Genomic DNA, 25204 nt, shown 5'->3' with positions numbered 1-25204 from the left:
TCTTCCCTGTCAGCCGAAATCTCTGAATTAGTACCGCAAAGACATTAATGCATCAAAACTTATGATCAAATGATGTAACAAAAACATGAAAGTGAAACGTGTCATTCTGCATACCAGCATCTCAGTGTTTGCTCGGTTGCTGCACACGTGGTCTTATTTTCAAGGCTGTTTTAGGGCTTTATGTGGTGGGAAACACGCATCCGTATCGGCTGAATTTAAACCAAATTTTGATTTGACTTGATTTTACAGCACAACAACTCACGTTTCATGACAAAAAAAGTAATGATTTAAAGAGTAAATATTTCCAAAGTGGTCCTTGGTGGAAAAGCCAAACTACATAAAAACATTCACACACATAATTGCAAACAAACAAATTGCATCACCAAATTAGGCTGACTTTCAACAATGAGGCTATTTTTGGCTGAAATAAGGACCATGACGGGCCGATTAGATTTAGTCCAAAAAAAAAAAAAACCCAAAAAAAAACAACTCATGGATGATTTTATAAAGTGAACTCTCTCACTTTATAAAATATATATCTTAGTATTTCCTCCACCTCTATAATGGCAAAATTTAGGTCAGATGTGACCTGCTGACTGACCCAAATCACCGCATTAACAGTAAAGCCGGTCAGGGTAAAGGTGTGTGTGCGTGTGTGTGTGTGTGTGTGTGTGTGTGTACTTGTACATGAGTGAGGAAACTTTTTGAAAAGGGGGGACACTTTGGTCGGCCCTCACCTTCAAACAGAGGTCTAAATGAGGACTCAGAATCAGGTTCAGGTCTGGCTAAGAGTCCCGGGAATGTGTGATGTCAGGAGGGTCCTCACAAGTACAGAAGTGCAGGACTGTGTGTGCGCATGTGTTCCTGTTTCTGTAACATATTTACTTCACCTCCAGTTCAGTCCAGGCTGATATGCAGAACAAACAATGAGAGCAGCTGCAGGAATTTATTGTGCAACGACAAAAATAAAAGGACAAGAGCGAGAGAGTGATTAAAGGGTCAGTTCACCTAATTACAGGAACACACTAACCCCTGATGGTGCAGCCTGATATCGTGGCAACCTTCTTTTATCAACAACTCAACTTTACTTTTTGTTTTTTAAAGTGAGAATCTCAGTGCAGTTCTTACATACGTAAATTAAGTTTCAAAAATACATCATTAGTGAATAAGAAACTGGATTCTTCCTCTTTCTTCTCATGGGGAATAATGTATATATAGGACATGCTGCACAAACTGAGAAATGTTGAGCAGTTTTTTTAGACTTGTCCTCAGCATGTCCTCATGCCATAACTTCCAAAAACATGTGGCGAAATAAAACAGAAATCATTTATTTTGAAAAATGCTGCATTTAATGTCTTTCAAAAGGATAAGCTGCATGTATAGAAACCCATACAGGACACACTTCTGATGATAAATTAAAATATGTTATTATGTTACAATATTTCATGTATGAGTAGCACAATTATTCTTCCATTACAGAGAAATATTCTGGTTTTGATGTCATATTTCATATTATAATATTCAAGTAATGTCCTAAGATTTCTGGGAGATTTAACATCTCACTCTTGAATAATAATTGAAAAAAAATTATCTTCTGATCTCACACATGTTACATAGAGATTTATTGGCATGATAAAACAAAATTCTGGCCTTTCATAAAAACTTTGTTATCGTAAATCACTGGTACTTCTTGACAAAATCCAGGTACTCGTTGACGTCATCGGGGGAGCCGACCACGAAGGGAACCCGCTGGTGCAGCGCCTCAGGCTGAACGTCCAGGATCCTCTGAGTGCCGGTGGTTGCAAGGCCTCCCGCCTGCTCGATGAGGAAGGCGATGGGATTGCACTCGTACAACAACCGCAACTTTGGGAGGAAAACAAATAAAGAAAAACACAGAAAGAAACATGAATTAATGTATTGATGTGAGTTGGACATTTTAACATGGAGTGCTGTGAGGGTTTACTCAGTTTTGGAGACAGCCTCTAGTGGCCATTAGAGAAACTGCAGTTTTTGGCTTCTTTTTTCAGCCTCAGACGTTACCATTCGGTAAAAATATTCTAAGTTAGTATTCATACTCGTTCTTAAGTAAAACTACAAACGTATCAATGTGTAAATATATTTAAGTTCCAAAAGTAAAAGTAGTCATAATGCAAAATTGTCTATTAACAAATCATCTATATTATACCACTGATGCATTATTGTGTCTATCAGTTTTATGTTGCATTTGGTAAAGGTGGAGCTAATTTTAATCACTTTATGTTGCCTGGAAGGTTAACCTATAGTAATACATCACAATTTATTTGTTTATATTTTGTATTCATAATCAGAATCTGAAAAGTAACTTTGCAGATTCAGAAAGTAACCAAATGTATCAAATGAAATGTAGTGGAGTAAAAAATATTTGCCTCAGATGTCTGTAGTGGAAGGTAGCATCAAATGGAAAGTATAAGTAAAAGTCAAGATACTTTTCTTTGCATTCACTTGCAAACTGTTTTCAAAAGGAAAATAATGTAAATTTAAATGTGATCAAAAATAATAAATTGCGATTAACTATTATATTGCACTGATTAATAGCAATTAGCTATTGAAATTCAGCAATTAATCATGATTTTGAAAATTAATTGTTTGACAGCCCTATTTTTTTAAGTATTTATTTATCAATATTTGTGCCGGGTTACTCAGGAAAACAAGGAAACAAAAGATCTGTTTACAGTGTGCTGTATGAGTAGATAGGTCCAGTCTGTAACACATATAGTTAAAGGGGATATTTTTAGGATCTGGGTCATTGTGAGAGAATCTGTTTTTAAGGTCAAAGAAACCACAGCTTCACCACTTAACCACGTGCTGCTATTATCAAAGTCAAAATCAGAGTCCTATTTGAATGTTTCTGTGGTAATTTGAGCTCACTGATCGTAAAACACTGTTAAAGATGTAAAAAAGTAAAGTATGTTTGGGATAAATGGGTCACAGAGTCAAGCTGCCTGAAAGAAAAGAGGTGAGAGGTTGTGGTTTATCTTTACGAGCAGCCTCGACTGTCTCTGAGCTTTTTTTTATTTTTATCACAGGACGAGAAAAACACCTCCGACCTCAGATTACACCACTGCAACATTCACTGTACAGCTTGATATTGTGGCTGTGAGTGTCAGTTTAAGGCCCACATCTGTGACGGGCCAAGAACCAGAGGCCTGAGCTGTGGAGGTTCATAAAATGCACGTCTTGGTGGAGGTCAGTGGTTACCTTTCCTTTGGGGCTTTTCTCATTGGCGGGGTACATGAAGATCCCTCCGTAGGCGATGGTGCGGTGAATATCTGAGACCATAGAGCCAACATAACGAGCTCCGTACGGGGCGCTGCCATCCTGCAGGAAGTGAAGATATAGTATATTCCAAATATTAGTGCATAAAGTAATAAATGTTTTTGAATCCCTTGATTGTAGCTTGCATTTATGTCACGACGGCTTCCAACGTGCACAAGTTTTCGTGGTGGAAATTAAAATTTTTACAGGATAATCCTGATCAAGTCAAAGCCTTTTTGTAAATTCAGTCTTTTCTTGTCAAACCGGTGAGATGATCGATGAATTAAAGGGCTGAAACATTTATTATCTGAGGTGACTTTTCTATAATCTAGAGAAAAAAATGACTTTGGGCTAACAGAGTCAGCAGACAGTCACCTCCAAAAATGGACGTTACATAATGCTTCATGTTGTAACAACATTCGCTCTTCAGTTGACTTTGCAATTCCAATAAAAGCAGCCAACACCAAGGACTCTTAGAAATGTACATAAAAGAGACTGAGAATCATTCACTGTGTAATTTTTTAAAGTGTTTTGTGCAACCGACTCCTACTTTATATTTGTTTTAAAATATAGGACATACGGCTGTTGTCTTTGAAAGAAAACTTTGTAAGAAAAGATTGAAAAATAACAATAGAAAAGTAATTTCTTAAAAGTACAAGAAAATCAAAATGAGGAAAAAGCAAATGACTTGACAAAAAAGCATAAAATTGTAATGATTCTTGAAAAATTATTTAAAATATATTCCATCATGATACTTTTATACACTTTGAAGTATATTTTTTCCCTAGTTTTTAAGAATTTTTTTTCTAAATCTTCTAAATTCTTGAAATTTGTGGGACATTTCTTGTCAAGTTGCTCACTGCAGTTTTCCCCATGTGCTTTTAAAGAAATCAAAACAGTTTGCACAGGGTCCAAAGGTTTAAATACTTGTGAAAGGCGCCTGAATACAGCACAAGAAAAGTGATGTCCATACAGGTTTCAAAGGGTTAAGAATGACTGACACGGCGAGTTTTCACGCACGTTGATTTCCCACATAGTTATAATACAGCGTTATTAACAATGGGTGATATATATAAACAGGTCAGCTGGTTTGGAAGTTGCACATACAGCACATGTGCTTTAATCAGAGATCATGGGCCGCTCTGACCTGCTGATGAAGAAAAGCCAAACAGCAAACAACAGACGGGTCAAAGTGCGTCTGCAACATACATTAATCCTGCCAGAGGAGGAGACTCACGAGGTGCACAAACACACAAAAACAGGCTGCTTTTAGATCACAGTTTGCTTCTACAAACAGACTTTTGTAATGACAAAAAAAGTTTTATTTGTGCGATGAGTATCATTTAAAGAGCTGGTGCATGTTTCATTAACTGATTTCACACTTTAATTCTCAACCTCCCAAACTCCACTCTGAAAACGCAACAGCACTCGTGTCTTAATCTGAGTTGCCCTGAAGTGAGCTTCATGTTCAGACCAGCACAGCGTGATGCAGTCATGTGCTTGCTGAGTCACTTCCCAGTCATCATGAGGGTGTGGTGTGTGTGTATGCATAGTATTTCCCAAAAACAGACCCTCCCACGCGACACAACACTCTGAGAAAACACACATCCAGCTGGCAACAGTTAAAACGGCACAAAACTTCCCACAATGAAGGAAGAGAAACTGGAAAAGAGAGTAAATGGAAGGGAGTGTGGGAAAGTTGTGTATGAAAATGATCTTTTAAGAATATTACATGTGTCCTAAAGGTTTATTAGAGTTGGCAGAAAGGAGGAGTTTGCAACCTAATATTTCTAAAAGTGTGCCACTGTTATACAGCCATGAAATCTTTCGTCTCCAAACTAAACATTTTTTACTTTTTTTGATTTAAAAAAAATTGACAGTGATAGTGTTTCTCTGGCAGATGGTTTAGGACATTATAAAAAGATTTCTTGAGCAAATTGTGATTATAATATTTGATATTTGAATGTTTGACTTTTCTGATTTTCCAGATTTGAAAGTCATTCTGCATTTGCAAAATCATGATGGTGAGAGTTTTGTTCCAAAAAAAGTTCAGAAAGATTGAGACTGCTTTACAAACGAGCAGAGAGGATTAATACTAAAGCTATTAGTATCATTATAAGATATTTAAGAAGGAAAAAAATACCACATGTAAACTTCCTAGTGTGTTTTCTCAGCAACTTTTGCATTCCAGTTCAGCTTTGTGTGATGAGTTTTTGCTATTTCGACACACACTGAGTAACAGTGTGGTTTACTGCTGAATTGTGCTGCATCATGATGTGAAGTGTAACATGATGATGAGTGTTCAAAAAGATTTTTAGCTGCTAGAAGATATAAGTGGAAGATACAACTGACTTTGTCTATTTCAGTTTCTGCAAAATTCAAAGTTTAAAAATTCTGAAACAATCCTTAAACTCATTCTCACTCAGTCTCATTCACACGTTCATCTTTTTCCAGAATTAAATACTGAATCTTTGAGAAGTTAGACAGAAAGTTCAGACATTAAAAAGTGAAAAACAATTTATAATTTTAATACACTTTGATCTGCGTCTCGTGTATGAATATTTTAGTGTAAATGATGCTGTTTGTGTGTTATCTTAACATATAAATAATGGACGTTACTATGATGTCACTCATTGGTTTATGGTCTGCCGTTTGGAATCCCTGAATGAATAGTCCCAAATTTAATTTGATAAAGGTCAATGGTAGGCTAAAAAAGTATTAAAAAACCTGATTTAAAAGATCTGAGAGAAAGTTTTCTTGGGTTTGTGGTGCATAAAAACCAAATGCTGCTTCTCCAAAAGAACACTTTGTGCCCGATGTAAAGAAACAAAGCTGCAAGTGACAAAAATAGAAACAGCGTTTCATCTATCGTAGTGGAAGTGTTTCAAACACACTGACTAAACTGCACTTAGTGGATTATTGTTTCAAAAAAGGTTTGAAACTATCTTTTTTCTTGCCCTGAGTTAACGTTGGAGTCCATTCTCATTTATGTCAATTCAAAATAACTACAACTGTTGTCCTCCAAAGGAGCAAACAACAAACTTTTCAAGCCTACATTCTGTGTTAGATAAATAAAATACAGGATTTAAGTGAAGCATCCCTGTACAACAGATTGTTTTTTGCTTTAAACATTATAAAACAAGAAGAAAAAAATTACAGATTTCTTTCGGTCCGATTTTGTGAAACTATGGTTAAGAGGAAAATTCAGAGATGATGATTCAAGCTGAAACTTATTTCATAAAAGTGCGTTACAAGGCTGAAGCCATCACTGATGACCAAATGAACTTTGCGGTCATGTTCGTGACCGTGTGGCCGCAGAAATGCTGAGTGCGCTCATGTGGAGATCAGTTTCCAGATGAGCAGCTGGTGTTTCCTGAGGAACACGATGTTTCCTGCAGAGCGCTGTGTCGCCATTCTGCAGCTCAGCTGACCAAACTCCGTCCTGTCTGACCTGAACCGTCACTCACGGCTGATCCGCCACATGTTCGTGGGTCAGGATGTGAACTCTTTGCCCTCTCTGCATGTGGTACCTGCCTGCATGAAGCACCTCTACTTTAACCTTTACAATCCAAGATTTTCAACTAATTTCCTTAAACTGATGCAACTGAAATTGCTTTCATGACTTTCTGCTATTTTATTTGAAAGTCTAATTGTAAAGTGTAATATTACCACTAAAAATACTCTGAAGTTACAATAATTAGTTACTGGTCTCACTGTTGCTCAGTCTTCATCATCAGCCAAATTCTAACCTGTTCAAAAGGCAAATTATTTTGCATAATTTTTTATTTCAAAATCATTTAAACAAAGGTGAAATGCAAATTTCTTATTTTAGCTGAAAAGAAGATACTTTCCAATTATGCTTCGTTGTGGATTCAGTTTATTAATGTAAAATATGATCAATTAATATATTATTATGTTAAGATTTAGACATCTGATGACTAAAATCTGGTTAACCTTTTTTACTTAAAAATGACTAAGATCTAAAAAGTGTATTGTAAAAATGTGGCTTAAAACTGGATAAAAAGTCATTTTATGACAGCGTCTGGAAACCAAAACCCTGACGCACGTACAAGAGGGACATGATGTGTTTGACAGGTGACGGAAACCACGTGACATGAATGTATAAAATTACAGGTTTTGCTGAGTAAAGCTGGAACATTTGAATAATGTATACATACATCTCAACAAAAAGTAACTTATTATTTCTTTTAAGTATATTTGGATGTTTATACTTTTGTAAGTTTACTGAGGTAAAATTTTAAATGCTTGACTTTAACTTTTAACAGAGTATTTTTTTTTTATTTTTTACTTTTTCCACCACTAAGAAGTAACTTTTCCTCTTGAGATTTACCATAAATTTGAATTATTTCTGCTTCTGAAACATTTAAAGAACTCCTATCTGATGATAACCTTTTTAAGGAATATGTTTTTTGAGTGTGTGCAGCCAACAGAGGCCTTGTGTGAAGTCTACCAGAGCAAACGCTTCGTCAGGATTCACATGATGAGTGTGAGACGACGCTGGCTGAAATTCTGCCTCAGGACGGAGCACAAGTTTAACCGTGTGTGTGTCAGCAAAAATAGACGCTAATTGTATCGCTTTGGTTAAAAGGCATCAGATTCAAAACCATAAATAAAAAGTAAAACTGATCAATGTCAAAACTTTGGCTCAAATTATGTTTGTGATGTGCTAAGTAGTTTTGCAGTACGCTCTCACCTCTGGGTACTTCTTGTGCTTGAGGTACTCGTTGATGGAGGGGTGGAAGTACTTGGCGTAGCCCTCGTTCAGACTGTAGATCTTCCCTTTGGGCTTGATCTTCACGTTCCTCTCAGTCAGGATGAACTCGCCGATGGCCTGAGGAGCATAAAAGTAATGTTAGGTAGATAGATATGGCTTCATTAATCCCATGCTGGGGAAATTCACACATTAGAGCAGCTCCAAAAGTCAGAAGCAGAGAAAATTGCAAAAAGTAGAATAGAATAGAATAGAATAGAATAAAATAAAATAAAATAAAATAAAATAAAAATAAAATAAAATAAAATAAAATAAAATAAAATAAAAAATTACTTAAGTATAAAAGGAAAAATATTATATAAAAAAATACATAAAATATTGCAAAAATACAATACACTACATACACATTTTACACATTTTACACCTTGATGGGATCATCTACATGTTAGTTATTGACACAACTCTGTTTATTCCATAAAGCAAATAATTTTAATTAAATTCATGACAGTTGGATTTGTTTTAAGAGAAATCTGCATGATACAGAGGTTTAAAAAACACTTTAAAAAGGTGCGATATCCTTCAAATTGATAATTCAGTGACGCAGCCAACAGATGAATCACACTCATTCTGTTTTTGAGCAAAAATCATTAACTGGACATTTTGTTCATAAGTGTCGAGATATTTTAAAACTACCTCTTTATACTTATGGGGAATAGAGTTCATTAAAAATGCAAGAGAGAAGTCTGTAAAAACATGTCATGTATTTTAACACAATGTTACATTTGAAGACATTATTTGACAAGGTCAAGAGTGTGTGGACATCATTACTTCTTCAGGCCTGCGTGATGATCTCTTGTGGTTTGTGAATTGCGTTCTTGAACACTCTGGTTTTCTTAGGTTTCTGGATTCATAACAACAACAAGATTACTTACAAACACACACTGAACCCTTTTTTATCCTCTAATAACCAAAGCTGCTTTTCCAAACGCCCAGTGATCGGTTGTTGCCTCTGAGCCAAAAAAAAGTCTGAATCTGGAATAAGATGCAGAATATGAAATGATATATGTAGATCTTGTGGGGGTGTGAAAGTAATAAAATGCTTTTAATGAGTTAAAATAATAATAAAAATAAAAACAACTATGCTATGACCTCCAGTCAGGGATATTGAAAGGTAGTAATCTGCAATACATACAAAAAGAGGCTGAAACAATTACACCAATCTTAGATTTGTGCACTTTTTTTTGCCCAGCATTGTATGATTTATTCTCGAAAGACTTAAACAAGGATAGTTAGGATGGCGCATGCTTTTCGTGCCAAATAAAAGGTGATTCGTGAGTGTTTACAGTCCCCTTCCATCCCTGATTGCACTGTGGAGGCGTGCAGCCTGGAGGAATGACTGACAGGATAATGTTTTCTCAAATAAAAGCAACTATTGGGCAATAAAAGCATACAGCAGTAAAAAGTGACAGCAGTTGAGAGATAATGACGTTGGGTAGAGATGAATATTGGCGGGAGCAGACAGCAGTGGATGTCAGAGCTCTGAGGAAACCTGGAGACATTTAAAGATGAGGTAGGCAGTTTTATTTTGGCGTAACCGGCCAAAAATCCCATAAAAAAACTTTGAACAAATTCTCAAATGACACAGAGAAAACTAGACTTCTGCGGCTCCTTTTGGCTGTGACAGGAGACTTTGGTCTAATCAGAGACCATTTCAGAGAGGGGCCGTCCCTGTCGGCTGTTTTCCAAATGTAGATGTGTGTGCACGCTGTTTCGGTGAAAGCCTGATCTAATGACGGAGAATCCTGCAGAGAAATGTGATATTCCAGCTTTGGGAACAACTGTCTACACTGCAAAGGACTTATCAGACGGAGAGTCTAAAAGAAGGTCTAACAATTTGTTTAGAGCCTCAAATTACAGTGTGTCCTCACTCCTCGCCGCTACACATCACCTCACCCCCGTTAGCTGCCACAGTGACCTGAATGCAGCCGGTGTAAACCCCAGCTAAGCAAAAACATGCTTTTCAAAACAGTCAAGAAAAGGGAAAAACTCAAAAAGCTTAAAGGGTCCCCTTTAATAGCAGTGACTGTGAAGTACTCACAGGGTCCAACATGAAGAAGTTGAGGCCGGCGCCGGTGCTGAGGGCCACCAGGGTGGCGCTGCCGTACAGCGTGTATCCTGCGCACACGATGTTGTTACCCTGCTGCAGGGCGTCTTTCTCTGTGGGCTCTCCCTCTGATACCTGAAATATACCAACAAATGGACAACATAATGTTATCCTGCAGACCTCACTTCCCTAAGATACTGAGAAGATTTAAGTGTTTGTTTAAACGACTGCAGGCAAACATCAACAGCAAAAACTGACTCAGTCAGCAGCAACAGTTAGGGTGGTAAATGAGGCTGTATTTAGAGACTAAATCCACTAAATAGTTCAATAAAACAGACTTCAGTCCCTGTAAATGATTCAGTGTCTCAGTTTGTGAGCAGTTTAGAGAAGTGGATCTCAGATCGGCTGGAGAGCAGTGCCCTCTCGTGTCTGCAGAGTTTTATTACACTTCCAACTGCACTTGGATGCTTTTCAACTTCAGCAGCAGAAAATATGAACACTGAGTGAATTTATTTTAGAGTATTGTCTTCAGTGCCTGCACGGTTTGAAGTCAGACTCACCCGTTTGTAAATGGCAAATATGGTGCCGATAGAAGCCAAGCAGTCGATGTTACTGGAGCCGTCCAGAGGGTCAAAACAGACCACGTACTTTCCCTGTGACAAAGAAAAATATTAATATTGAGATTTATAACAAACAGTCCTGTTTATAACATATTATACTGTACCTTTTTGTACTTTGTTGCTGTTTTCTTACATTTTATATTGTTATTTTTCAATCATATTTCTATATTAATATAGACAACATTAAGTATCATTACTTAAATATATTGTGTTTTATTCTACTGTACACTGATGGTGACATAATACTCTTATATACATATAAATATGATATAGTTTGCCGCTCTTAATCACACCTCTATCACTTATGACAATACCTTACAACTACTGATAATTATATATTGTATAATTAATACTGAATGATTATAAACACAACACTGGTCGTCAGTTCTGTGTATATACCGCATGTCTTATAATTTGGAGTCTAGTTGCTCTTGTATAGTTTAGATTTTATATTCTTATTTTTTATCTTACACGCAACCAATTATATATCTTTTTTACTTTCTTGTTTTATCTGCACTTATTTCTGTGCTTGTCCTGCCTCAGCACCTAAATTTACCCCTGAAAACACTAATCAGCAAAGGCTCACCTTATTAACTGTATGATTTATTACTGTTTTTTTTTTAAGGCAGGTTTTTTCAAACACAAAGTTTCCACTGAATGCAGCTAGAAACATTAAAAAGTAGCCAGTATATCTGTGATTATAGCGTCTTGTTGTCCTCAGCAGACAGACACTCACTCTCTTGTCTTTGGGAGTGATGATGAGCTCCTTGTTCTCCTCAGACACCATGCAGCAGGTGCTGTAGGAGGCCTGCAGCATGTTGATGACCATCTCGTTGGACAGCACGTCCAGCTTCTTCACATCGTCCCCCGTCACGTTCACTGTGCCCGCCAAGCCCTGCCTGTGTACACCAACCAATCAGCAGCCAAGCTTTAGTCTCCCACAGTGGTGGAGTGTAACTAAGTACATTTACCCAAGAACAAATTCACTTCAGCAGAGGACAATATTATATTTATACTCTGCTATATTTTCTCCAAATTTGATGATTTTAAAGAAGACATATTCCTTTATGTGTTGAGGAGACTTTCCTGCTTCTTAAGTTAAATTAACTCTTTAAAAACAACTCTTGGATCAGCTGGCAAATGCAATCTCACAAAGATGAAAACAAGGCTATTATTCTGACACCGTAAATAATTAACTTTTTAGAGACGCACGCTTCCTTCTGCACCGTGACATGGTTGGCAGGTGTAGTTTGAAATGTATTTTTTGGTGCTTTGAGCACAGCAAGCCAATTGCCATCTAGTTTCATTATACTGAAGAGAGGGCTGACATCTCTACAGCTGAAATCTCCAACACTCAGCAACTCACACCAAAACGATCTACATTGATAAATTGCACCACAGGTGAGAGGAAAAATATGTATTTTTAATTTGGGGGTGAACTATTCCTTTAAACAGCCTAATTCAGTACTTTTAATTGTAGTAAAGTATCTTCACAGTGTGGTACTAGTACTTTTAAAAGGACCTGAATACTTCTTCCGCTGCTGTTGAAAGACAACTTGTTAGCAACTGTTGACAGAAAAAGAGAAGCTCGAGGCTAGCTGTTCATTTGCATTTAGTCGGCATGTGAACATCAATTATCTTCGTTTAGCTTCAGACAATGCTGATTTGTTTTTGGTTACATAATTTCAAAGTGTGTGAAATAATGAGTCATTTTTTATGAGCTGGCACAGTTTCAGCAATTCTCCTCCATATGGAGCAAATTCAGCAAACTCTTTACCTCAAGTCCCCCGTTTAACCTTTATCGGCCAAGTATCAACATTTAATAGTGTAGAACACACTATAATGTAGCTGTAGTGATAATGTATTTGTTTGTAGCCACAATATAATTTTATGAGGAATCAACATGTTCATAATTATGGTTTATTTGTTCACATTATTTAAAGGGAATTTAAAGTGTTAAGAACATTTTTTCTCAGTAACTGTAACTGATTACAATTCCATTTATTTTTTAATTTCATTACTGTAACTAGTTACAGTACAGTGAGCTACATAGTTATTCCCCAGCTCTGGAAATTACATAAATCTCCAAAGCTTCTCTCTAATGTCAATCCCCTGACAAAGAACTGGGTATCTTGCCAAAAAACACACTGAAAAAGCTGCACATTTCTTTTATCACCTGCGGATTAGAGTGTTGAAATACACCTAAAGTCGTACAAATATTACTGGCTCTGCTTACAGAACGTCAGCGTGACTTCTACAGCCTATAAAACAATCATATCAGCGCTCTCTGGCTCGGCCACTCTGCTGCGTCTTTGGTTGAGTGTTGAAATCAGACTTTTAAATCCTAAAGGGACACAACCTCCACTCTTGAGTCACTCTTGGCTCCTAAATCTGCTGTGGGAGTGATGCAAAATGTCAAACAACATTCCTGTCCCTTTATATCAGTCACTGATGTAACTGTGCATGTTTATGAATGGTTCCCAGTAAACCCAGTCCAGTACCTCGGTACTTACAGGTGGGCCAGGCCTGCCTTCCGCACAGCAGAGGAAATGGCCTTGATGGCGGTCAGGATGGCGTTGATGAGCTGGGTCAGCTCACCGGTTGCCCCCTTGGCCTGACGCCCGGTCTCTATGACGAACCGGGTCAGGGTCCATACGTCCGTGTCAAACGCAGACTGGTCCGACATGCTTGTCTCTGGTCCTTCTGTCCCTCCTGGTGGGCAGCAGTAGCAGAAGATCGGACGGAGGACAGGCAGCAACTGAGCGACCTCATTACCAGCCACGTCCTTTTCATACCCAGAGCCATGAGTGCAGGCCAAGGGAGCTATTTGTGTGTGCAGTCGTGTGGAAGTGTGTGTGCATGAGTGTGTGTGTGTGTGTGTGTGTTTGGTTGGTGAGGGGGTGTCAGGTGTCCGCTGTAGAGACAGGCAGTTTAATCCTGCACAAGACAAGCCCTGTTATTCATTTAGTTTAAAAAAAAGAAGAAGATTGCAGCATGTTAGAGAGTAACTCTAAACTTGGGTAACATCAGAGCTCTGAGGTAAATTCTCAGTATTTTGACAGCATTTGTTTGCACATGAACCTGAAAAAAGTCTGCTGCTGTGACAAAAGAGGAACAACTTTCTATATCGAAGTTCATGTTACAAACAATGAAGCTTGATTTGAGCTGTTTTTAGGTTAAAACATCCAGCAGGAAATATGTATTACAGAGCTAAAGGCATGCACATTTAATCCTGTAACATGCTTTATTTCAACTAACTCTTAGCATAAAGGGAGTAAAGGGAAAGGGAGTTTTCATGTTTCTGAGCTACAAGACACTTTGATTAAAGACTGAGAAATAAAGAGATGAGAGTTTAATATCATGAGAGTAGAAAGCGGTTGCTCGGTGTTATCAAAACAGCAGCTCAAGTGATCTTTAAATGTCATTAGGGCTCTGTGAGCTCCCACTGACCTTTAGCTTAAAGGTCGACTCCTCTGGATAAAGTATCTCTGAACTTTTATAGACAGTATATCTTCCAACTTTTCAATTTCTACAAATGCAATCTTTTTTGCATTTAGTTTCTCGTTTGCTTAATTTATCTACATATGTGCAGGGCTGCATATTTTTGGGACATTTTTCTGCAAAATTGCTATGATTGCTCAACTGTACCGATCAGCCAAAACACTGAAACCACTGACAGGTGAAGTGAATAACCTTGATCATATTGTTATAATGCAATACAATGTTCTGCTGGGAATCTTTGGGCACTTTTAATCATGTGTTTGAAACATGCTTCACCCACCCAAACACTGTCTCAGTAACTCCCCCCTCATGGCAATTGCACTCTCAAGTAGCTGCAGGACAATGCACCACGCCACTCTGCAGAAACTACTTAAGAATGGCCAGATGAACATTAAAAAGAGCTTAAGGCATCGACATGGCCTTTAAATTCCCCGTATTTCAATGTAGCCAAACATTTGTGGGACATGTCAGTGCACCAGTACTGTTTTTCCATTACCACTCTTGGCAGCGCCGATTTGCATTTCCTTGATCAGTTTAGATGTGCCGTGCCATGCCAAACTGCACCAAAGATGGACCTTCTCCAGAATAGCTCTAAGTGCATGCCCAACTGTCTCCAAGAGGGTAGCAGTGACATCTCGCTGCAGCCAGCCCCCAGCCGGACAATGCACCAAATCCCACTGCAGTTCAGGAATGGCCCAAGAAACATTGCAAGAGCCCAAAGCCTCCACCTGGTCTCTAATGCTGCCTTCCAGACAAATTCGGAGTTTAGATATTACTACCTCTTACTAGAAAAGTACAATGGAACGCCACTCAGCGTCGAAGTTCCTACTTGTGAACTCGGGGCAAATCCATGTAACCACGAATTCAGCGGTCTGACGTCACACAATGGCAGCATCCATGGATGCCACTGGTAATTGGTAAGAAATCAACTAAAAGGTAGCGTAAAGTATAATTGCATGTATTTAATTAAAATAATGCATCTACTATTATATAGCTGGTTACGGTAAACAGTCTTTGAATCCGATCTTCTCTGTAGAAAAGTTGACCTGGAAAGCAGTAAAAAAATTAAAATACCAAGTAAAATGGCCTCAGAAAGACCACATTGTCACTGTCTGTTTTATTTTTTTTCACGTTGCATTTGGTGTTGTGCACCTGGAGCGCTGAGAAGTCTGAAATTTCAGCTGGGAAATCCTGAACTCTGACTTTGAATGGAACGCAGCATAAATTCCCCAGATCCCAATCAGATTGAGCATTTGTGGGATGTCGCAGACCCCAAGAGGTACTCCCAATCAAGGGTGGGGCTCCCTTGGATTGGACTTGTCTTTGGTTTTTGGAGGTGTCCAGTGATGTCCTGCACCAGGGTGTTAGCAGCAGATCCTTAAAGTCTTTTTGGTTGTGAGGTGGAGTACCAGCACATCCCACAAATGCTCGATCAGGTTGGGATCTGAGGGGATTTTGGAGGCCAAGTGGACACCTTAAGTTCTTCGTTATGTCTTTTGGGCCATTAGTGAGCAGTTTTGGTGGTGTGGCGCATTGTCCTGCTGGTGGGTGTCGCCATTGTGCAGCGCCGTTGCCATAAGGGGGTGTACCCAGTCTGCAACTGTGTTTGGGTGAGCGTGTCCATACAATTGTCATTACCCAAAGTTTTTGCAGCAGAACATTGCATTACAACAAAATGATCAATGTTATTCACTTCATCAGCCAGTGGTGTTATGGATGAAGAGGTGGCTGTGCCCTTTTTCGTGCCTGTTTCCTCTTTCTTTTTTTGTTTCTCCAGGTGTCATCCTCCCCTCCTCACTGTGCAGAAAGTGAGTGAGCATACCTGTACTCAATCTGCACATTAGGAGCATGCAGTATATTAAGACTGAAGACGCAAATAATTTAGTTGGAGCTTGTGGATCAGTGTGGCAGCTGTGTGTTAGATAGCAGACTGAAGAAACTGTTGTAGTGCACCAGAATTGGTGATAGTTACTCCCATTTTGGAGGGAGGTTAGTGAACTTTTGTGTATTTATTGATTGGCATTTAATTATTTGAGCATCACTTTCTTTTGCCCTTAAGGAAAGCAGTTTTTTTCTTTTTTTCATATTTGAAGACCCTTTTTGTACACTTTTATTGCCTTGCATTTTTTGTAAACAAATCACATTTGTTTATAATCCCATTTCTGCTTGGCATTTTCCTTTTTCCCCGGTTTCATTTTTTTGTTGCTCCTCTCATTCCCCTGAGCCTGAACAAGGAGCACAACAAGTGACATAAATATAAACAAATATTTAAAAAATGATGAAAACGCTCATTCAGTCTTCTTAAGACTCATTTGGATTTATTGAGACTTCATTGTTCCAAACAGTTCACATCATAAAAAAGGCATCAGCTTTTCCTGCATAGAGGTTTACATTTGGTCCTTCACACGTCTAGAATAAATATTCACTCTGATTAATAAGGCACAGCTGGAGGTAAACAGGAGTCGATTCAAGTGCAATTTTTTTGGCACATTTTCTGGTCTTTGGTAGTTTTTTGTGGAATGTGTGCGTTTGTAACTGAGCTTATATGGTTTCCACTGAACCACCTCCTTTTGATTATCTGTCAGCTTTCTATAAATAGAACATGAACATTGCTTGTTTGGCATTTAAAACCTTGTACCTCCCTTATTTAAAATCCCCTTTTATATTTGGGCTTAAACCCCATTTTCAAACTCCACAATATTCATTTCCATTCAGCCCAAAACACGACAGACTTCCAGTTTGGAGGTTCGAGGTTTTTCTCCGCACAGTGTTGGTTGTGACTGAGTCGTGTAGTCTCACTTCTTCTTGCTGGCATGTTTCTGGCAGATGGCGATGTACTCCTTGACGTCCTCTGTGGAGCCCATGGCCACGGGAGACCGCTCGTGGATGCTCTTGGGCTGGATGTCCAGAATGCGCTGGTAGCCGGTGGAGGCCATGCCGCCCGCCTGCTCCATGATGAAGGCCATGGGGTTTCCTTCGTACAGCAGCCGCAGCTTTGAGGAGGGAAGGAGAGTTTAATCTCTCTAGTTTGGATTTTTTTGACGTGGGGTTGTATGAGGTGCTTTTCAATAGTCAGGCGTGTAACATACAACAATTCGTCTTTACAGCTGTTTTTCAATGTCTTTTAACTCATCTTTTAATTTTATTTTTTCATTTTAATTTTTATTTTGTCTTTTAATTTTAGCCGCTAATTTATCCTTTTACTTGCTTATTATTATTGTTATTATTATCAGTGTTCTGTGTCTACTGCCTTTTTGTTACTGTATTAATCAAATATATCTCTGCTCCAAATTCCTTACTTTATTCTGCCTTTACTCTTGTCTGCCCTTCGTCGGCATTATTGACTTAATTGTTTTATTAACTCTTTACAGCCTCGGCTTTGCCTTGTTTGTCAAAGCACTTTGTAAACTGTGTTTTTAAAGGTGCTATATAAATAAAGTTATTATTATTATTATAAAAGATGTACCGCCACAAAAGATAAGTAATGCCACCAAGCCACCAAATTATATTATATCCATTTAAGTGTACACTATATTTTTAATATTTTTATGCTCTTCATTACCCAGTGTTTCCTCACATTTTCATGGACAAAATAAAAAAAAAATCTAGCTGTTAAACATATAACCTTTTGTTAAAATGTGTCAACATCATGTTTGGCTCATTCTTGCAAACACTGGAAGGATGTGGGGAGTGAAGAAACAATATTACAACACTTTCTTCAGTTCGAATCTTAGTTTTAAATTACACTGAACAAACTATTTTTTGATGGAAATACCATGAAAAAGACCAAAACAAACCACACAATTATGCTACTAAAGTAATGTCTGTGTATCTAAAGACATATCTTCTCTGTATTACCGTGTGCTGTAGATCTGTTGTTGTCCATAAAGGATTAAAAACACGTATCGTCACACTGTGTGTCATGTTTCTTTACAGACCCAGCCAAATTAAAAATATAACTTCCCAGTTTTAATCCTGTGTCAATGTGTCAACTGATCATTTATATCTTTTTTTAATGACAAGATGTGTCAAAAAGTCAGTATCAGAGTATTTTTGACACCAGTAACTTTTTTGAAAGAGTAATTTAAGTCAATTTAATACAAATTATGGCTTTATTTTTTAATAAATGAATTCAGTGCCTTTTCAAACTTTTTAAGGATCCACAGAAACCCTGTCAAATATTCAGTTTCAGAGGGAAATATGTCATAGTACTGAAGCTAAAGATGCTCTTAAATATGACGAACATGGACACTGTAATTTATTTTGTGATGCATCCTCATACTCTGCACTGCCACTTTAAGTACTTACTGTTAGAGCCATTTCTAGCATCAAGCCCTTATAATTCCCATTTTTTAAAGTCACTTGAATGCATCACATGACCTGGCATGTCAGGATCCTCTCATCAAAGGCAGCTGTGCTAAATTAGTCAAACAGGAAGACACAAAGAGGATACAGTCTTCAACCGCTGTGTGTTAAATCTTAGTTTTAGTGTTTGATAAATTTGTATTATAACCCCACTGATTTAAACTTTGTTTTCCTAAAGGCCTGTTTGTTTTAGAAATGCTTGTTTGGAGGTTTCATTTTGATGCAACAGTCTGACATCAGTTTAGCCTCACCCAGCAACTCTCAAACATCCTGCAAATCAGTCGACACCTGAAGCGCCCTGGATCATCAAACAGTGAGTTCAGGTCAGATCTGCCGTTGTTTTTTCTACCATGATGTCTTATTTAGAAGCTGCAATACTTATTTACATACGTACTTACGTCACCAAATCTGGGGCTGAAATAGTCCATGGGTCAGTTCTTTTTATGACAACATTAAATATACTCCTCGTTTGAGTAACATTTGCTAAAAAATACAGTTTTAGGAATGTTTTTAGCATTTTCTGAAAATTAACCATTTGAAATCTGAGCAAATGTGCTTGATTTCTTTCAAAAAGGTCAGCTTATTTTCTTGTAACTTTTTTACTATTGTCTTTTGCTAACTTTTGAGCCATGTCTTGATATGTTTCTTACTTACATTATTACCTTTTTATAATATATTTTTTTTTTTAGAAATTAAGACATTTTGCTCAGGTTTTAAAGTGAATTTTTGATGTAAGATCTTTGAAAATATGTAATTCTCTTGATAGTTTGACGTGTGTGGGAGTGGAGAAATCAGTGATGAGTTTTTACCTTTCCTTGTGGGTTCTTCGCGTTTCCTGGGTATAAAAAGATGCCTCCGTACATCAGCGTTCGGTGGACGTCTGCCACCATGGAGCCAATATAACGGGCGTTGTAAGGCTCAGTGCCGTCCTATAAAGTCATTTAAAATCTTGCATTAGTAAGCTCCTTAAACCTGCGCTGGAAATAAAAAATGCCTCATCCAAGACTACAGATTAAAATTTTATAATTTTGTAATTTAACACTAGCATATTTACATTTTAATTTATGTTGAATAATGTTATTAATAAATACATTTAAAAAAACACTGCTCTGCCTGAAGCTTTCCCCAAATATGTCCTGACATCAGTGTTACCTGAGGAAACTTCTTCTTCTGCAGGTATTCTGTGACTGCGGGGTCAAAGTACTTTGCATAACCTTCATTCAGGCTGTAAATCTTGCCTCGCTCTTTGATCTTTATGTCCCGATCGACCAGGATGAACTCGCCGAGGGCCTGATGAGAGAAAAGGGAAACGTTATCAACAATGTCAGTAAAAAATAATATGCATTATTGTTTGTTTGTGTGACACACAGAGCTGTTCAAAGAGAACTAACCGGGTCGAGCATGAAGCCGTTGACTCCCTGACCGGTGGAGATCACCATCATGGTGGCGCTGCCGTAGAGGGCGTAGCCCGCCGCAACAAGGGCCGTGCCGGGCTGCAGAGCGTCCTTTTCACAGGGCTCATCATCTGTCACCTGAGGTAAACAATTTAAACTTATGTCACTCATTTATATGTTCAGTAGTGTACAGTATTTAATTTACTATAATAATGGAATAAAATGTGATTCTTTGACCAAAAAGCTAAAAAAAAATGTGATAAACGTTAAAGACAGTTGAAGCATTTTTTTTTTTTACTTCCGTGCAGTTTTTTTTTTTAAATTTTTTGTCATATTTAATCAATTACTTACCATTTTGGTAAAATTGCATCACAAACATCTTACATTTTAACTGCCACTAAAAATGAAAACTTTGACTCTGAAAGCTAAAAAAGAATAGTCTGGGTTTGAGTGTAAATTGAGAGAGACACCGGCAGAGAATGAGAGCGGACACTGTTTATGTTTGGATGTGATAACGTTTCATTAACTCCACCTGTGGGCTGCCTTTGTAATATAGCAAAATCTACATGCAATAAATAAAAGAATTATAATTGACTATAAAAAGTTATAATTGGAGTGCTGTCTTTACTGCACAAAAAAGAAAAAAAAGGAAAAAGGAAAATAAACAAAGTGCTTAAAAATTATAATATTTCTGTAACATAAATTCAAATATGAAATTATGATAATTATAAAAATAGTTTTTTCTAGCTTTTTTCTTTTTACCCTAGACAGTTCTCCCCTAGCTTCTTTAAAATAATTTTCTACATCTTACCAAGTTGTTCATTGCCTTTTTCTCATGTTTTTAAAAGAAGCTACACCAATTTGCTCAGTCAAAGGTTTAAACGCTTCTAAAAGGCATCTGAAAGCAGAAAAAAGTGATGCTGCTCCAGGTTTCAAAGGGTTAATATCAGCCACAACGGTGTTCAGTCTTGGCGTTCAAAAATGTATGAAAAAACAGAGCAAAGTCATATCATTCTGCCATTGCTTGGCACTAAGTGTAAATCATCGACACTTTATTGTGAAATTTTAACCTGTGTTTGTACCTTTTTGTAGATGGAAAAGATTGTTCCGATGGAGACGAGACAGTCGATGTTGGAGGAACCATCCAAAGGATCGAAGCACACGATGTACTTGCCCTGAAAAAGAAGGAAACATTGAGGTTTTTTTTCCTTTTAAACCAACAAAAAGTATATTTACATACAGTGCTGCTGAGCAGAAACCATTGTGTGTGTATCCTTGAAGTCAAACAAACCTGCTGAGTGCATTTCATTCAGCAGAAAAAACATTTGCAAAGCAGATTTTTTTAAAAGTATATTAAATCTAAGATTGTGATCTAAATTCATTCATATTTTACTGCTGGCTTCTTCCCTGTCTTTTGTTGGTGCCGTGTTGCATTTCTTGGCGTGTTGTTGCCACCTGTAGATTACTAGAAAAGTGTGACAACACTGGCAGGAATGTGTGTCACGTCACCTGCGTACAAGTGCTTCCTCGTGGGCGTGCATGAGCTAAACAAATTTTTGACCCACTCTTAGAAAAAATGCTCCATTGTGCTTCCAGCAGGGTTCCTACAGCTTTAGGCAAGCTAGATTTAAGCCTTTTTTACTACCATTCGCAGTGAAATTTTATAATAACCAAGGACAATTTTGCCCAAATGTTTATTGTAACATTGTCCTGTGAAAACATTAGATTATCTATACCAAGTGTGAGAAAAAAAATACTTTTTAGAGTAGAAGACATGGAAGACAATGAGTATATTATATTATCATAATTTCTATTTGGTTTTCCAAGGAAAGTGGGAATACATGGCATTTTCTGGCTGGTTTTCTTGGCGATTTTGTGTTTTTCACTCTACATCCCACTGCCTGGATTTCTATCATGATGAGTTTAAAAAGAAGAATTTGGGGAAATATTTTACAAAAAATAAATGTTGGCACTTTTGAAATTTTAAATGCAACATCAGAAGAAAAACACAAAGTCCATCTTCTCCTGTCCCCCCAAAAAATCAGGATTTTTGAAAGATTTATTTAAGACATGTTAATAACAATTAAAGCCTTATTTTCAGATAATGAATTCAATGCCTTTTAAGGCTTTTTTTTTTTTTTTTTTTTAAATGGCTGCTAGAGGTGTAAAACTTAACAATTAAAACAATTATGAGTCTGATCACTGTTGTGCAAAGAGCCACTGTAAAAATAAATAAAGTCTTTTCCTATAACAATTATTTTGACAGGAACTGAAACCCAAGCCTTTCTTTTTTAACTGAACCAGTTACATGAGATAAGATCCCAGAAGGAAAAGATAAAGAAACATTTACGGTAAACCAAAAAAAACAGGATCGTCCTGTTTTAGTCTAAGTTCCCAAATACTGAAATCAGGTTTCCCAAGCTCAGCTCACACAGCTTCAGGAGCAGCAACAATTTTTGTTTTAACGTTAAATTCAAACACTTACCCTAATTTCTGGCTCTATAATAATGGCTTTCTCGTTCTCCTCAGACACCAGCACACAGGAGGTAAAAGACGACTTGATCATGTTGATGACCAGATCATTGGACAGGATGTCCAGCTTCTTCACCTGGTCACCTGTCACATTGGTGCTGCCAGCGATGCCGTAACTGATGAAGACATAAAAGGAGAAAAACGGTGAGAAAAAACTCAAATTTGAACTCGCATTAGAGCAATTTCAAGGTTAAAACTGTCACCAGACACATCTCCGAGATTCAGCTCTTTGGTAGTTTGTAATTTATTATCTGCTCTATGTTAACGGCCTAAATGTTATCATATCAGATCCACAGTTCTGCATCGACATCAGTTTAAAATCTCAATAGCTGCAGTCTCCGTTAAGAGGAAGGAAGAATAAAAACCTGCGAGTGACGCATGACTCTGCATTTTTAAAACTGCAGAGGTTAGTCGGTGATTACTGCACTGATGTGAAGTCTGAATCAGAATCATCAGCCAAAACATACAGAGATTTCTAGTCTTATAGTTGACATGAAAACAATGTAACAAATACAAATGTATAACAAATGACAGTTCGTGTAAATATTTGAAGAATATATTTGTTTTTGTAAAGCAAACTTTCCCGTAAAACTGTTTGGTAGAGCACATTTTTAGTCACTATATTTTAATGAAAAATGTGTTGAACTAAACCTGATGGAGTCATCTCTGCCATGCAGTTTAGACATATTATGCTAAAAAAAATCAATGTAGCTGTGTCTTTAAATAGTCTGCTTTTTCAGTTCGCCTTCCACAGGAAAATAATACCAAAAACACAAAAGACGCTCTGGGATTTTTAAAGGTGCACATATTTTTCCTGACATGTTAGTTTCGGAGGTCTTACTGACCAGATTTATGTAACTTTATACAAAAAATAAAAGTCTAATAATGCTAATTTCATGGTCACAAATTGACATATGTTGGTATACTAACATATTACAAGCATTACAGCAGTATGTGGCTTTTTATTTATTTTATTTTATTTGTGACTGTTTTATAAACACTATGAAGTGACAACTCAACCGTTTAGTAGAGGCCTATATTTTTTGTTATTATAGCTACAAGGAAATAAAAATTCAAATAAAAAACATTGTATTGCATCAACCAGACTTTAACTGGACCAACATAGCACATAATGACGATGTAATATGCAAAAACACAAAATATGAAAACACTCCAGTTTTAAACAGTGGAGCAACAAAAAGAAACACGTGCACGTGCTTTTCTAATGGATCCTAACAACAAGGCTGCACTCAGCATCTGGAGGAAACGTGTTTGCATGTGTGCTTATAACATATAAAAGTGGGCGTGATGGTTTCTTCTGATAGGCGCACAGAACACCTGGATACCCTGGTCAGTTTGTGCCAACGTGGATGCACGCGACTGGGACTTCATTGAAAATTTAAAGCATTGAAATATCTGGTACTTTTTGCATCATAATGCTATTTACTATTCAGTTTTGTTTACTCACAGATGCGCGATCCCAGCTTTACGCACGGCGCTGGAGATGGCCTTCACCGCCGTGCACAGCGAGCTCAGCAGCGTCGTCAGCTCCCCGGTGCCTTTCGCCTTCCGGCCCTGCTCCATGACGAACCGGGTCACGGTGACCACGTTGGTATCGAAGACTCCTTGGTCGGACATGGTGGCAGATGGTCTCCCGCAGCCTGAGAGTAAAAGCAGGAGGAAGTGCTGCGGGACTTTTTATGCTCTGTAACGCGGAACTGGAGTGGAGGTGGTGAAGACACGAAGGGCCAATCCGGAGCTGCAGCAGAGGAGGGGCCCCGCTGGAAACACTACACGCTTTGTACAAACTGAACCGACTGGTGATGAAATGATAAAGTTACCAAAAGAAGGATGTGACCAGAATAATAGATGCAGTGCATGGCTGAAATCAAGCTGCAGTTGTGCAAGACGGGTCATGTACTTTTCTGCAGGTTTGATAGTGTGAATAACAATTTCATAACTTTTTTTTTTTTATTTCTGATAATATGTATTCACATTCTTGCTGTTGGACAGATGAACTTCTCAGCTTTTCATTTTTTTGTTCAGTCTTTCTATCTTTGGGTTCTCCTGCACTTCATTTGGGCTTTATTGCTGTATTATAAATGTATTTCTGGCCCATTCCATTTACATTTTAGTCTTATTTCATGCTGTCCTAATTGATTTTACTCTGGTTTTATTACATATTGATTATAAGTGACAATGTAGTGCTTTTCGTTACCTGCACCGAAAAAAAGTAGGCTAATTTTACAATTTTTTTCCTGTATTTTTGAAATACATGAAAATATCAAATAAATGATTCGACTAAATTTACATGTCTGATGTAAAATAACAGGAAGATGGTAATTTTTTTTGTATTTTCTGTTATTTTTTACAAATAAATACAGTTGTACATTTATCATAATTTTACTTTTTTTTAATTTAACAGATAAAACTGTTAAGCTTATAAATCTATTTGATTCTTAGCAGATTTTAGCTGCAATGTATTGTTTTTTTTTATTGATGATTGATGTTAAGAGTAATTGTAATGTTTTTCTTTGCCTAAACTGTAAAAAAAAAGAGTAATTTTACTGAATTTTTTGTGCAAATCGTTTTTTAAGCTATATTTTAAAAACCCTGAAAATATAAATTAAATTAAATTAAATAAATAGACTGTGAATTAACA

At 37.4% G+C, this 25204-nt stretch overlaps 2 protein-coding genes and 1 long non-coding RNA gene across 3 annotated transcripts; 1 reads left to right on the top strand and 2 right to left on the bottom strand.

Annotated features, from left to right (window-relative positions):
- Positions 1–1326: 1326 nt before the first annotated feature.
- Positions 1327–13536, bottom strand: fbp2 (fructose-1,6-bisphosphatase 2). Its single transcript, XM_042488149.2, has 7 exons — positions 13264–13536; positions 11487–11649; positions 10691–10783; positions 10125–10265; positions 8009–8146; positions 3238–3357; positions 1327–1863 (listed from the first exon to the last, which is right to left on the bottom strand). The coding sequence occupies exons 1-7, from the start codon at positions 13434–13436 to the stop codon at positions 1678–1680; spliced, it is 1014 nt and encodes a 337-aa protein (XP_042344083.1). The 5' UTR covers positions 13437–13536; the 3' UTR covers positions 1327–1677.
- A 3006-nt stretch (positions 13537–16542) lies between these two features.
- On the bottom strand, positions 16543–24307 carry fbp1a (fructose-1,6-bisphosphatase 1a). The gene is made up of 7 exons (XM_042488491.2): positions 24011–24307; positions 22496–22658; positions 21093–21185; positions 20008–20148; positions 19769–19906; positions 19426–19545; positions 16543–17244 (listed from the first exon to the last, which is right to left on the bottom strand). Exons 1-7 carry the CDS (start codon positions 24178–24180, stop codon positions 17047–17049), a joined length of 1023 nt encoding a protein of 340 aa, XP_042344425.1. The 5' UTR covers positions 24181–24307; the 3' UTR covers positions 16543–17046.
- On the top strand, positions 18638–22677 carry LOC148189685 (uncharacterized). Its single transcript, XR_015776369.1, has 4 exons — positions 18638–18939; positions 19987–20153; positions 21103–21208; positions 22540–22677. It is a non-coding gene; the product is annotated as an uncharacterized LOC148189685 (long non-coding RNA).
- Positions 24308–25204: the final 897 nt, after the last annotated feature.

This window comes from Plectropomus leopardus, chromosome 4 (genome assembly GCF_026936395.1).
Source record: "Plectropomus leopardus strain MGB_pleo_1.0 chromosome 4, ASM2693639v1, whole genome shotgun sequence".
Lineage (NCBI taxonomy): Eukaryota > Metazoa > Chordata > Actinopteri > Perciformes > Serranidae > Plectropomus > Plectropomus leopardus.
This window is presented reverse-complemented; position numbering and strand designations above follow the sequence as displayed.

Coding starts and splice junctions, on each gene's coding strand:
- fbp2 (XM_042488149.2), bottom strand. CDS start 13,436: ATGTCGGACCAGTCTGCGTTTGACACGGACGTATGGACCCTGACCCGG. Junction 8,147..10,124: donor ACTTCTTCATGTTGGACCCT/GTGAGTACTTCA, acceptor TATGCTCCTCAG/GCCATCGGCGAGTTCATCCT. Junction 3,358..8,008: donor AGCACAAGAAGTACCCAGAG/GTGAGAGCGTAC, acceptor CACTTCCTGCAG/GATGGCAGCGCCCCGTACGG.
- fbp1a (XM_042488491.2), bottom strand. CDS start 24,180: ATGTCCGACCAAGGAGTCTTCGATACCAACGTGGTCACCGTGACCCGG. Junction 21,186..22,495: donor TTATAGAGCCAGAAATTAGG/GTAAGTGTTTGA, acceptor CTTCTTTTTCAG/GGCAAGTACATCGTGTGCTT. Junction 17,245..19,425: donor CGAAGAACCCACAAGGAAAG/GTAAAAACTCAT, acceptor CCCTCCTCAAAG/CTGCGGCTGCTGTACGAAGG.